Here is a 13,653-nt window from a genome sequence, read left to right as displayed (position 1 = left end):
AAATTTGCTGTATCCACTGTAGTATTGCAAAGAAGTTGAACTACATCTTTAAGCAATTCTGCAGGCAAATGCACATTTCAAAATCCTGGCTCTGCAATTTATCAATAAACTAAGAAATAGTTAGAGTGTTTGAAAAATGTGTGTTTTACATTTGTCTCTTCTTGTCTGCAAAAGGTTAAATGAAGAAAGAAATTAAACAAAATTATCCTCCATCTTATCACGTTCTTTTAAACTTGTATGCCATGATATTTAAAAAAATGCAGGAATTCAAGGGACATGGTAACAGCTTTCTTGGTTTGTACTTCTTTTGCCTTCAAGGTTTAGCAACTTGCCCCAGTGGTTAGTACAGCTCTCCAAGCAACTAATCCTGTATCTATAAACTGTAATGTCAAAGGATTAATGTGTGCCTGGAAACGCAGGTCAAATCTGCTTTAGATCACAAGAGTTTGAGTTCAGCTCCTAGCTGAAATATCACAAAACTACCATATAATTTAGTAGAAGTCTTGCATTCCTATACTTCAGCTGGTGGTTGCCTGTAATAAAAAGAGGCCCAGGATTGATTTCTCTGTGAATGAATTTTTCTTTGTCTAAAACCAAAGTAATATCAGCTGGAAAGCAGAAGGGTTTCTTAAAATAGTTCTGTCTTTGATATAAATAGCACTTACAAAGTCTGCTTTTAAAATATTTTTAAAAATGCAGTACAACAAGTTACTGATATTTCCTGAATTTCTTCTGTGTGCAACATTGTAACGCCCAGAGCTTGTAAGCATCTGTTCATGGCATGCCCAGGTTTCGCTTGAATACCTGCTGAGACCGGTGGAGCCACACACAGATCCAGTGGCATTCATTTGCTGAGTCTGATTTGATAGTGAGGACAATTATTATTTTTTTTTAAGAATTTATTAATCAAATATAGGTAGTACGTAGAATAATATGTGCAGTAAGCAGCAACTGTAACTATCTCTTTCCTTTATGTTGTCAACAAAGCTTAGTGATTTGCACTTAATTATCTGCAAATGTAATATCCAGACACTCTCTCTCACTTTGTTTTCTTGATATTTCCTTTAGGTACTGTAGTCATGTATCTTTGTAGGCTTTTCCTATATGGATTCTTGTAATGTGCATTTAAATTCCAGGAAAAAGTAGCAGATACTCTAAGAATGTTTCCCTGTGGGGTTTTTTATTCATTTCATTCTACTTTAAAGCTAAAGTGTATGCTATTTTCACATAGTATACCTATGATAATGTAAACATTTTATGTTATAACATAAAATAATTGCCAGCTTTAAAATACGTCTGATAGAGGCAATACCTTGGAGCGTAGTGCCAGTCTTAGCGAGGGGCTATGCGTCTATACTCCTGTTCTGACCAGGCATATCTGCATGGAACTGCAAATTGAAAAACCTGTGTGTCGTAAAAAGATACCGACATGTCGGCTGAAATTTTAGAATTTGCTTGTTTTACTTCGATAAAACAGCGTAAGGGATGAAATGAAAATGAATGTGCTTCTGCTGGCTGGGGAAGCCTGCCTAGCGTTGCGGTGACTATTTCTGCACACTGCCCTCTTGTGGGATCACCACCCTCGCGTCGCGCTCAGCTGCGGGCGCGTTGCTGGCCACTCGGCCCCAAATCTGGTGTCTTAGCGCTAGAGCTGAACGCTTCGTTATCAGGTTCTTACTAGGTTCCTCTTTGGTGAAATAAAGCACCCGGCGCGTCCCACGAAGCCCCTCTGCACGCACGAGGTGCGATGCCCGTGACGAGCCGAACTGCGTTTCGAAAGGAGGCTCTCTGCAAAACCCTCCGGCCGGGTGGGGATGCTGCGGGGCCGTGGGGCTTCCCGTGACGCTCCTGTTCTCCTCGCCTCGCAGGTTCTTCGCTCGGTACTGCTCTTCCCAACCATCGAGCGTATCGCTCAGTCGCCCCAAGGAAAACTCATGACGCCTTTGCTCTGCAAACTTCGTTACGTTCTCTACATGCCGGTCTACCTGCTCTCCTTTCTGCCGGAGGGAGTCAAAGCTTCCCTGGTGCGGTTCGCCCTGCGAGGAATGAAGTCCTATGATGAATCCTCTATAACAACCTCAGTAAATCTCTTCAGTGTGGATTGCATCGGTGAGCGCGTTCTTTTATTATTACTATTAGCCCTACTTTAGTATTGTTTCCTTCGGTAAATGCTGATGTAATTTTATAGATGAAAGTGTAATACCAAAGCGTGGATACATTTTTAAGGAGTATATATATCTAATATTTTCTCAAATTAAGACTATAGGTACAGGAAAATTTAAAATCAGTCAATCTTATAAAAAAAACTCAATGGGAGAATAACAACTAAAATATTTTCCCAAAGAATATACGTTTATTAACAAAACTGACTTACACTACTAGTGGTGTCTCACGTGATTAAAACCGTGTTTTACAGTCTAATTTATGTCACTTATATTTGTTTGCTTTCTGCATTTCCTATGGAATAATGAAAATACATCAGTAACCAGTTTCACAGAACATTCTTTGCATCTTTTTTTCTTTTTCTTTCTGTCTCTGATTTAGCTAGCTGTATAGATTTCGTAAGATTGGAATTGGATTAGAATACTGAAAACTTTAGAAAAGAGCTAGCAGCCCACAAAGGCATATAGAAGTTACTTCACGCACAGGAGAAATTAAAATGGCTCTTTGGGCATAGAAAGAAAAACAGAAAATTAAAGTTCTGGCATAGTGTATGCTTATTTTGCATTATCTAGCAACAGAAACAACTTTAAGAGAGAGAATAGTTTCAGATAAATTATACTAAATTTAAAAGGAACACCAGAACAGGGATTGTGGTATATTCCAGGTATTTTACTAAGTTAGCAGTTGAAAACAATTTGGAATACAAGTTGACATGCTAACACAGTAATAACAAAAGAAGGAAGTTTTGATTGCACTAAAAGCAGTAAAAGCACATTCCTAGATTTGCAGTTGTGTTCTGTCTTCTCTCAGTTAATTCTACCTGCTAATCATCCAAGCAAATGTGCCACGGTAACTCTGTGATTGTAATGAGTTCCTTTAACTTCAGTGGAAATCTGTGAATATGCTGGTTCATATTGGACACTCAACTGTAGGACTGTACAGAGACTGTAGGTGGGATGGGCAGTGAGTTTTTATTGTCAGACCTAGAAAGTACTTTTTATATTGTACAAAATCACCATAGTATTAGTTGTTCTGTTTCAGTACTCTACCAAGACAAAATCAGGCTCCTGGTTGATAATTTGAGCATCTGATACAGGTCTGCTGCTTGAATTCCTGTTGATCTGTTGTGGTGTTATGATAACTAAGAGGAAAACATGCATATAATCAGACGTGCTTTGACAATTTAATCTTGGAGAAAGCTATGCGAAGTTCGGCGAGGTCATAACTGTACAAACCAATAATCATTCATTGGTCCACACAGATAAACTCTTACTTCTCATAGCAGGTTAGCCACTTCCAGGCGAGTATTAGAAGTGGTGCTTGGACTGCATTAACCTCCAAAAGAGCATGGTCAAGCATTTTTCATGAGTGCTGTTTGGCCTGCACCACAACAGTGCCAGGGAGAGTTCAGCAAATGAATTCTGTGTGCTGGTATTTGAGCCTGAGTCTTCAACCTGTTGTTGTAGCCCCCTAGTGTAGATATATCTTGTTGGCCTGTGTGTCAGCCTATTGTAGTTTTCTTTGTGCATCAGTGTCTGATCTGTGGCCAAGATGTGAAGTAAACTGAAGCAAGAAGGCTGTAGGGTCTCCTATGATGTGATCTATGTCTGTGCTCAGTTTATTGACTGAATTCATTTTACAGGAATGAAAATCTCTATGAGTCTGTCTTGTAAAACTTTCGTAAGTAGGCCTTACTGGTCCCTTTGGGCTTGTGATATCATTTATCTTGAGCAGAATTCCTCTTCAGTTTCATCTTTGGAAACTGGTGATATTTTATAGCCCCAGTGACTCAGGACCACATGCATGGATTAATAATCTTAGAGCTTTTTGGATATTGCCTCTTAATGTTCTTTTCTATTCTTTGCAGACAATAGAAAATGTAGCCATTCAGCAAAAGTTGCTAAATCTAGCACAGCAATGGAGGCTGTTTTATGGAACTGCTCATCTGTGAATTAGGGCAGCTTGTGAATTTGTGGTAAATGTCATTATGGTTGATTCCTTGTCCCATAATAAGCTGCTAGCTATGGATCAGAAATGTTGAGAAAATGAAGCTGTTCCTCCTCTCCAGGAAGGTTACATGTCAACTCATTAAAAATACACGTATTGCCTTTGGCATGTACATCTGTTGCATTACTGTAATTGTAATAAAAACTGTGATTAAGGGCAGAAAAGATGGTAAAAGTTTCCTTAAAACAAATACGTCCGTTAAAACAGACCAACCTGCCAGGGATTTGTTACCACATCCAAAGCTTAGTCACAACAATATGTTTTCTCTCCTCTGAAAGGAAATGAGATTTGAAAACTTAATTATAATGCGACTGTAAGACCTAGTGCTACTCTCATTGAAATCAAAAAGCAGCATTCAGTGGGAACAGAATCAGGCCCTTAATTAGGAGAGTCGGTCAGAGAGGTTAGTGTGGTGTGAAGGAAGAATTGTATTGTTTCTCTGTCTCACTGCTGCTTCAAATTTTGTTTGTTCCTGCTTGTTACCCCAAATAATCCTTCCATTGTCCTAACATTATAAGTGATGCTAGGTGGGAGCCCCAGTCAAGCAGAACCTGTTGTGGTGACATTGTACAAAAAAGTCACAATATAAAATCCTGTCCCCAAGGGAAAGTAATTCTGAAGAGAGACAGCAAGGACTAAAAGAAAACTGAGGATAAGGAAGGTCAGGAATACATAGTATTAAAAAAATGGACCTATTAGAAGCAAGGAAGGGGATCTGAAGAGGATTTGATTACCTGGATTAGACTTACAGCAAAGATACCTTCAGGCAGCGAAAGTATTACAGCTAACAAACGTATTTGGATACTCGTATTCGTGAACCTATGAGATGATTAAATAGACAAATGAGACATTAGTGACCTTGAATTGCCTAAAACACAGTCATTCTGTTTATTCAGGCTAGTGAGACAAAGATATTCCCGTCTAGAACAGTAACGGTTATCCTAAAAATTGTGTATAGTTCTTCAATACATGAATACTTTGGCACTCCAGCGTATTGAAATCTGTAAACATTTCTTCAATGACCGATGCCAGTAGCAGCCTTACAGTGACACTAAACCATTCTATCTACATAGGACAGGATTTATTGTCCACCAGTTTGACTGGCAAACTTCCTCCATTTGTTTCTGCAAAATTTCCACAAAAGCGCAGACGTTACATAATAGGTAAACACCGCAAGGCTTTCTCGAGAGGCCGGCTCGGAGGTCAGGGGTTAACGTCTGGATGACAGTGAAGATACAGATAAGCACAATAGCAAGAAAAACCTCCAACTGGCCCAACTGCGGCTGTCCTTTGTGATCTTGAACCTGTGACTTCCCGTGAGGAATCTCCCTGTTTGTTTAACCTCTTCACAGAGGACGGGACTACTGGAGTCTCGGGGGGCCGGGGGAGAAGGTCTGCACTGTGGAATTTAGATTGGGAATGGGAAAACTCAAAAACTGGAAAAACAGAGTTTCAGATGGATTTAAAACATCATACAGATAAAAGCTAGAGACAGTAGATTTCCTTTATTTTTTAAGAGTCCAAGAGATGTTGTAAGGAAACAAGGAACTAAGCCTGAACTTCAGAACTTGGATTCAAATTTTATCTTGTTCTAAATGTGGAGACATTTGGGTTCCATGTTTAGATTTCACTCATTTTGCACAAAAGATAGTATTAAGACCATTTTAGGCATTCTACTCTGATGCTTAAGTTAGGAAACTGTATACAGTCTACGACAGTGTATAGGATGAGGTAGATTCCCAACTGAGGTATTAGAGATTGTTTCCCAGCAATAGCTACCTCTCTCCATTGGCTGTGTGCAATGTCATACACACCTGAAGTGACACAGGGAAATACCTCTGTCAAACGGTAAATTTTCAGAAGTGTGAAATAACTTTGAGAGACTAATTTATACTGAAAGTTGCTGCAACTTAGCCTTCCAGTTGCTGCTGCCCACTATGAAAATGAAACTTAAAGTTTTGAGTTAAGGAAGTTATTTCAAAATTTTATCTCCAGAGAGCCAAATGAAAAATTTTGTTCTATGTTTTAATTTTTCCAGCTTGGGAGTTGTCATGTCCCGAGATGTCTTTCTGTTCCAGTTCTCTGTTCTTGAGCAAAGAGATGTTAAATATGACATTATGGGTGGTCTTCATCTGACCTCATGTAGACATCATACTATCCAAATAGTTGGCGTCTAAAGCAGGTCAGATGAATCACACTCTGCAGATGACTCTTTCTCTCTCCTGACCACAAAGGGAGCCTATCTCTACTAGATATCTAAAATTAGCAGAGTTAAATCCCACTACGTTTATCTACTGGCAGTTCATTTTGCTGCAGACATCAGGAAACAACGTGAATTGCCCAGGCAGTCTTCACTCTTGCTGTTGGAAGAACACCCAGAATATCCTGTGCCTGGAGTGCATTACAATTTACAACTGTTGGTTTGTATAGATTGGCCTGTCACTTGTTTCCTACTTTATTTGAAAATTAATTTCACATCTCCCTTTCCATTTCCTGATGAGGAAAATAGGAAATTTGGGGGAAATTCCTTTTGGGAATTAACATGCTGTAGACATAACCATCTAACTAAAATACTCAGATTGGGACAGTGCACAGTGCTACAGTGCACAGTGCTATTTTCATGGCATTCAACAGCTGCCACTCCTATTTGACTGATATTTTTCAGAGTTTAAAATATTTTTGACAAATATTAAGTAAGCAATTCGTAAAGAAATTTACCTGAAATGGTGAAGTAAGAGTGCTTTGCCCTCCTGAAGAATACTTTAAAAAGCTATATAACCACATAGCTAAAATTTAGTTTACTTTACTTTCCTTGTTTTGAAATTAAAATGGTCTTCCTTTCTTTCACTGAAATTAAAATATAACTCCAAAAGGTTAATGTAAGCTTTGAAGAGCATCTCTAATTTCAGCACAGAAGGTAGAGCTCTTCCAGTATTAGTTGCATGGAGGTGAACCTCTCCATTTATGCATGTGAGGCTAAAGAGACACTGCGCGTTATATTCTGACGATATATTTTCATAGTGATTAGGGAACTGTGCTTTTTATTTACAAATAGTTTCTGCAATGTTACACAAGTTTATTTGTTCATATTACAAAAGTCTGTCAGTGCTACTCCAGGTCCTATGGGTTCAAGCACGATATTAACTCATTTTAAAGAAAACGTAACATTCAAGACTAGCGGTGAGGAGAGGGAACAAAACACACAGACATATAAAGTGGATATGCTCATCATCACGTAGCCGATCGGGGCAGAACTGTACACAGAGCAGCATCCCAGAGCAATAGTTTGTCTCCTGAAACTGCTCAACCATTAGTTTAGCCTTAGAAATGTGTGTTAGTTTACCTTCCTCTTGTGCAGTTCAGCTGTATATGTGTGTTAGTAACCTTCCACAAACCGTGTCGGTTAGACAGGCCGAAGTACGTGCAGGGCATTTTTAAGTAATAAGAGAAACTGATTTCAAGTCACACTTTGCAAACCCATACCTACATTTTTCGTAGTGGGCATGGGAATAAAAGCTCCCCTCTCTCTCCCCCTGGACAGCTGTGTGGATCTTTGAACCTAGACTAGTTAAGATTTCAAGCTGATTTTCCAAGCTCACTCAAATCAAAGTCCTGGAAATTAAAGTTGATTTGCTTTATTTCTTCTGATGATAAGTGTAAGTTTTAAACAACTTCTAGCTATAATGCAGAAATCATTCCAAAGGTCTTTTTCTGCCTTTATAACTAAACATATAGGATTTCAGAGATGATGTTTACCTGGACAAAACGACATGGAGAACAGAAATCAACTGCATGGTCTGCAAATTGCATTTGCAGAAACTAAGCAATGTTAAATCTAGACAGTACAGCGTAGTATATGACAAGTGGCAAAGCAGGTGAAGCTCAGCTGGTCTCTCTTTTTCCTATATTATTCCTTTGATACTCACACAAGTATTGTCACATTTATTTATTTATTGTCGCTGCCCAAGACTAATAGGGTATGAAGAGGTCAAAATGGTCCAGCAGCAAATTTCCGTCCCTATCACTAGCTTCTGCTACCTCCCACTAACTTCTAACCAACTCTGAGAGCAAAAGCCTTTCCTGGAATCAGGGAAAGCTCTACAGCTGTCTTCTGCAAGATTTTTTTTGCCTGTCTCTGAACTTGCTACTGCCAGATAGCGCCGGGGTCAGCAGGCGACGCCGGGCAGCCCGCTGGTGCGGCCGGGTGTGCTGAGCTCTCGCCTGCTGCAGAGCTTCGCTGCGGGCTCCTGCGCGCTCCCACGGCCCAGCCGCAGAAGTCCTCTCCACTTCTGACATTTTAAGTGATGGTCGTAATATGTATTTCTGCAAAGTGTTTAAGAGAGTGTTTCCTTACCTGTGGAAACACAGTAATATTTTATCACCTGCCTTGCATGAAAAGGGGCCAAAGAATAACAGCCTTTAATATTTTCATGTTTCCTCTGCTACTGTTTATTTTCCTGTGTGATGCCTGACTAAAATGTTTGTTTAATGTTGTCGGACAACTCACCTTACCAAGACAGCACTTAAACTGACGGAAAAACTTCACATCTGCTTTATTCTTTTTGAGAGTGAACTAAAGTTTTCCTTTTTTAAGAGTAGGATGCTCATATTAAGTTACTGGAGGAAGGAAATGACATTTATATGTTTATGTTCCTGTTTATTTTGCAAAGTCAATTTACTTCATAATTTACGCCATTTCTAAAAGAAAGAAAGAAAAAGGTTTAACAAGGGCTTTTATTGCTTGCAAAAGCTTTTACTTTCCTGTGAAAGCCTTGTGAAAATAATATTAATAATATGGAAATTTCTCAATGAGTTTATTTCTCTTACTTACTCTTCTTTTTTTTCTTGGGGAAAAACCCAACATAAAAGACTCCCGTCATAAATATTACTCATAAGGCGTGAATGTTTTGATAGTGGAATTGATGATCATTTCCATGAAATGTGAGGCACCCTGGGGATTTGTTTGAAGGTGGAGGAAGGGATTTTTATTCACCTCCGCTGGGGTTTCATCTCTAGGGATGTGATTTACTCCCATAAACTTGCCATGAGTCTAATGATACATTGCAAATAGCGTGAAAAAAAGGAAGGAATAACATCAGCAAAGCAGAAAGGATGTTGAAACATGTATATGCCAGTTAAACGGAGGCAACTATAGTTTTGTTATTCGGGCCAGTGTCTGATGTAGTCATCTACAGATTGAGACTTTATTTACCCTTGGCCCAGTACAAAGGCCACTAAATTCAGGTTGGGATCATGGCTTCCATCTAAGGGGTGTCTGTCTCAACTCCCCTGAGGAACATCTCAAAGTAGAGCTTGTGGCTCTGCCATTACTTATGGTCACTGACTGAGAATTTAGCTCGATTCATCTAACTCCTTTTCAAGTGAACATAGAACCTCTGCAAATGTTTTTTTCCAAACAGTTCCAGCAAAGCACTTAAGCAAGTGCTATATCAATACTCATGGGTTAGCTACGGGCATTTGTGTCTTGGAGTGAAGCTTTTGGAGAGTAACATTTACAAAGGTGCTAACTAATGCAATACCTGTCATTCCATATGACTAGAGGAACACTGATCTGGGGCATAATACCTGCACTCAGCTAAAATAGTATTTCAACCTGCTTTGCTGCTGCTACCTTCGTGAAAATTTCCACCAGCATTCATTTTTTCCTTGCCTAACTCTTTAATGTGATGATATTGATATGTAGAAAAATTCTGCAGAGCCTTATGCATCTGCAGGGGAAATGCTGGCTTATCTTGAGCAAACTCAGTGGTGCAGGAGATTGCCTAGTACAATGATCAGGTGTATTTGAATTCAGCATTAAAAATACTGGTTTTATGTTTAAGGAAATGAGATAAGAAACGGGGTTGCAGCTGTACAGAACCTAGGATTGGTTTCTGCAATAATGGATGGAGGGAGGTGTAAAGTTCACCTTTTGTGCCAATTAAATGAACTCTGCCTGAGAGGGAGCTCACCCCAGTCAAAGGAGGTGATGGTCTGGGTGTTGCTTTCTGTCGGAGCTCCTCAAGCAAGGGTCAGCCTTAGGCCCTAATCCAGAAAAGCACTTAAGCTGACTTCAATAAAGCTACTCACATGCTTAAACACTTAGCTAGAATAGCACATAAATTTACATTAGAGCTCAGGCAGGAACTGCAGTGTGGAGATGCTAAATCACTACGCACACTGCTCGTCCCAGCAAATCCCCTTGGGGCTGAGCACCACCTCCTTCACGCCAGACCCTTCCATGCCACTCCTGCAAAATAAGAGAGCAAACACTTTGCACTACCAAAACCCTGGACCCTCCCAGAACTCCCATCATCATGGCTATCTGCCAGGGTATGTGAAAGTGTAAACCAGAGATGAATTTCTCCAGCTAAGATCTAACTCTGTCATTTGAAGATGATAAGAGTTACTCCCAATTAACTTATGGCAGGATTAAGTCCATAGACATTTCAATTTCCATCACACACCCTACTTCTCCTCTGCATGCCTCAGCACAATGTAAAGTAGTATTATTCACTCCTCTCAACAAAGTATCTGCTGTTTGTAAAGCACCTGGAGATAATGATTGAACAACTTTTTCTTTATTTTTGCCTTTAGCTCCTAGTATGCATTTTCAAGCACAGCTGATTGATTTTCACATATAGTTCTGATCTTGCTGAAATCAAGCAGACTGGAGAAGTCCACCATAACAAGTGCATTTCTATTCATCATTTGTGATGATGATGATTGTATATTATTTAATATGTTTTCATTCTTAATTCAACTGTAAACTGGAGCAGAACCCAAAGTCAATGTTTACATCTTGTAAACCCCTAAACATCAACCTTTTTTCTAGTATATGTGTGCATGTGCATAGCCACATGTTCCTACTTTGGTCCTCTGCACTACTAAACAGTTCCTTCTGTCTGATGTTTTAAACAATGTTAGAAGATATTTCCAAGATTGCTGAAATACAATAGAAAATGTATTTTCCCCATAGGAGATTACGCTGCTGTTTGGTATTATTACTTTTACCACTGTGTTCTGAGTGTTTCTGAGGAATGACAGTGATTGCTTCTTCAAGGGCAAAGGATAAACTGGAAAGGAAACTTGTACTCTCCTCTGAAGAACCTTACAATAAGATGGGCAACTTACCAGGAAGAAAATGAGATGATAGTAGATTCCCTGAGGAAAACACATTTTCAAAAGCATAATCTACTTTCTCAGGGCAGTTCAATTCAACCTAAGAACTTAAACTGGAGTGGATTAATCACCTTACAGTTTAAATAATTTAGCTTTAGAGATGAGAGGACTTTTGAACGAAAGTCATATTACAGAATGTTAAAGTACAGCTCTGCGGCTTGTGAGAATAGTAGTCGTTAACAATAATCTTCCCAATGAAATTAAATTATTTTCTTCCTCTCCTCTGCCCTCTGCTTGCAACCTCTCAAGAGAATGAGCAAAACTGCACGCAGATCAGCAACTTTATGTTGTACAGTCAAGGATTTAGAAAACAATCGTAAAACATCATCAGAAAAGATGTTTTTTCCTGATATTCTGAATAGCCTGTGGCATGCTGATGCCAAACTCCTGTCCTTTAGCACTCCTGTACAGTACAACTCATTCTTGGTAACCAAAAAAATGCAATCAGGCAGCCCGTATGGACTTTTCCCTCTTGTTACATTTACTAGTAAATTGTCAATTTACTTGTATATTGTCCCACTCACCTTTAAGAAGGCCAAGAATGGGAAATAAAACTTGCCAATGTTTTACATATTTTAAAATATTTCTCAAGTATTTCATAATATCAGATTATTGTGAAACTGTTCTACTGCCAGCCAGATTGACTAAGCATTCTAGGAGAGGGAGACGAAGATTTTGTACATTTTCTGTGGGAATGCCTTGTGTGACATAAGAAAGTGTCATTTTAGGCTTTTATAGATGTAGTACTGGCAGTACCTGACAAATTGTGCCTCCAGTCTTTACTGTGGTCCTTGACCAGCACAAATAATAGTATAAAGTAATAGCTGTAATAGTAATTAAATACCGAATAGTGAGTTAACAGATGCATTCTGAGAGAAAATTAACAGTAAATGATAGTCTACCAAAGCAGAGCATCGGAGTTGTCCTGGGAAACTGCACTGTCAAGGTGAGACAGAAAGATGTATGGAAATAAATTGCAGAGAATGAGAGACCCTGTGTTACAGCTAATGGCAGTGGAATGAGGTTGCTTAGTTTGAACAGATCGTAAGACAGGCTTGTTAAAGCACTCTGCTCCTCATAAGAATGTTTCCAAGTATGCATGGATGTATGGAGATCAGATCACTGTTAGTCAGGGTGACCACATGGGGGCTTTGGCCTCCTCAAGATGGGAAGATGATTATTGACAACACATTCAGCCAAGAAGGCTTGAAGCTGAGTTTGCAGGGAAAGATAACAAAATCACCTATATAATTGTGAGCTGAAGAGCCCCAATGAAGGAACTAAACGTAAGGTCGGCAGAGAAATTCGTAACAGAGCTCAAAGGAATACTAGACAAAAGACAGTAAATGACCTAGATGATGTACAGATAATGTAATGTAATTGCTAAAAGTATGGAATATAGAGTGCTGTTGCAAGTCTTTATAAATTACCCAAAACTTGTTAATTGGTATAACAGGCAGAGATGGGATAACTTATAAAACTACAGTATCAATATGAAGGAAGGATAATAACTTGTTTAGGAAGGAAGAGCAAGGAGGAAAGAAGAGAATGCATGGATTTTCTCTGACATTCAGATGTTAAAGAAAGGGAGACCTGCTGAATATTAAGTGCACCAAATGATGGCAGTCCAATTCACGAACTTTTTCTGAGAAACTTCTGAGTCATCCAAAGTAGAGTATTTGGTCTGCTTGATGTCTGTCAAGGAAGGAATTGAGCAATATATAGACTATCCAACTAGTTCTTGTAATGGAACTAGTTCTTGCCAACATTTTTTTTTTCATACAGATACAGAAAATGGAGAAAACAATTGGCAGATAACAGTTTGATGTAGAGAATTTGAAGGAGAAAGGCAGATTAGCTAAATATATTCAAAAAAAGTAGCATTTGTGCTAACAGAAATACTTCATATGTCTAGAACATAGATCTCTATTTATCTGGACTAATCCTCTTAAAATACTTTTATATTCAATGTATCTGTTTAGTTGACTACTTTAGGGTGAGGTGAACTGTGTTGTTTCTGCTGACTGTAAAGGCAGAAAAAATCAGCTTTACACATCTATATTTAATCAGGTGAATCTCACAACAGAAACCAAGAAATAATGACCTTCAAAGACAAATAAATTGTTTAGATTAAAAAAAAAGGACAGCTGAAGGACATGGTAATAGTTTTCAAGAAAAAGAGAATAATTTAGTCTACACGTCCATGGAAGCAAGATAATGCAAATTGGAGTAGATTGCATCAAAGCTGACTCAGATTATAGTTAATGGTAAGAATGGAATTCTTCACTGGATCGTCTGGAA

At 38.9% G+C, this 13,653-nt stretch overlaps 1 protein-coding gene across 1 annotated transcript in view; it reads left to right on the top strand.

Moving 5' to 3' along the window:
* LDAH (lipid droplet associated hydrolase) overlaps positions 1–13,653 on the top strand; it is a 121,123-nt gene that overhangs the window by 79,934 nt on the left and 27,536 nt on the right. Inside the window, exon 5 of the mRNA XM_062573179.1 lies at positions 1,869–2,109. Coding sequence (XP_062429163.1) covers positions 1,869–2,109 — 241 coding nt within the window. The remainder of the gene's footprint in view (positions 1–1,868; positions 2,110–13,653) is intronic.

Source organism: Rhea pennata, chromosome 3, assembly GCF_028389875.1.
Source record: "Rhea pennata isolate bPtePen1 chromosome 3, bPtePen1.pri, whole genome shotgun sequence".
Lineage (NCBI taxonomy): Eukaryota > Metazoa > Chordata > Aves > Rheiformes > Rheidae > Rhea > Rhea pennata.
The sequence above is the reverse complement of the archived record's forward strand: the minus strand, read 5'-3'. Positions and strand labels throughout refer to the sequence as shown.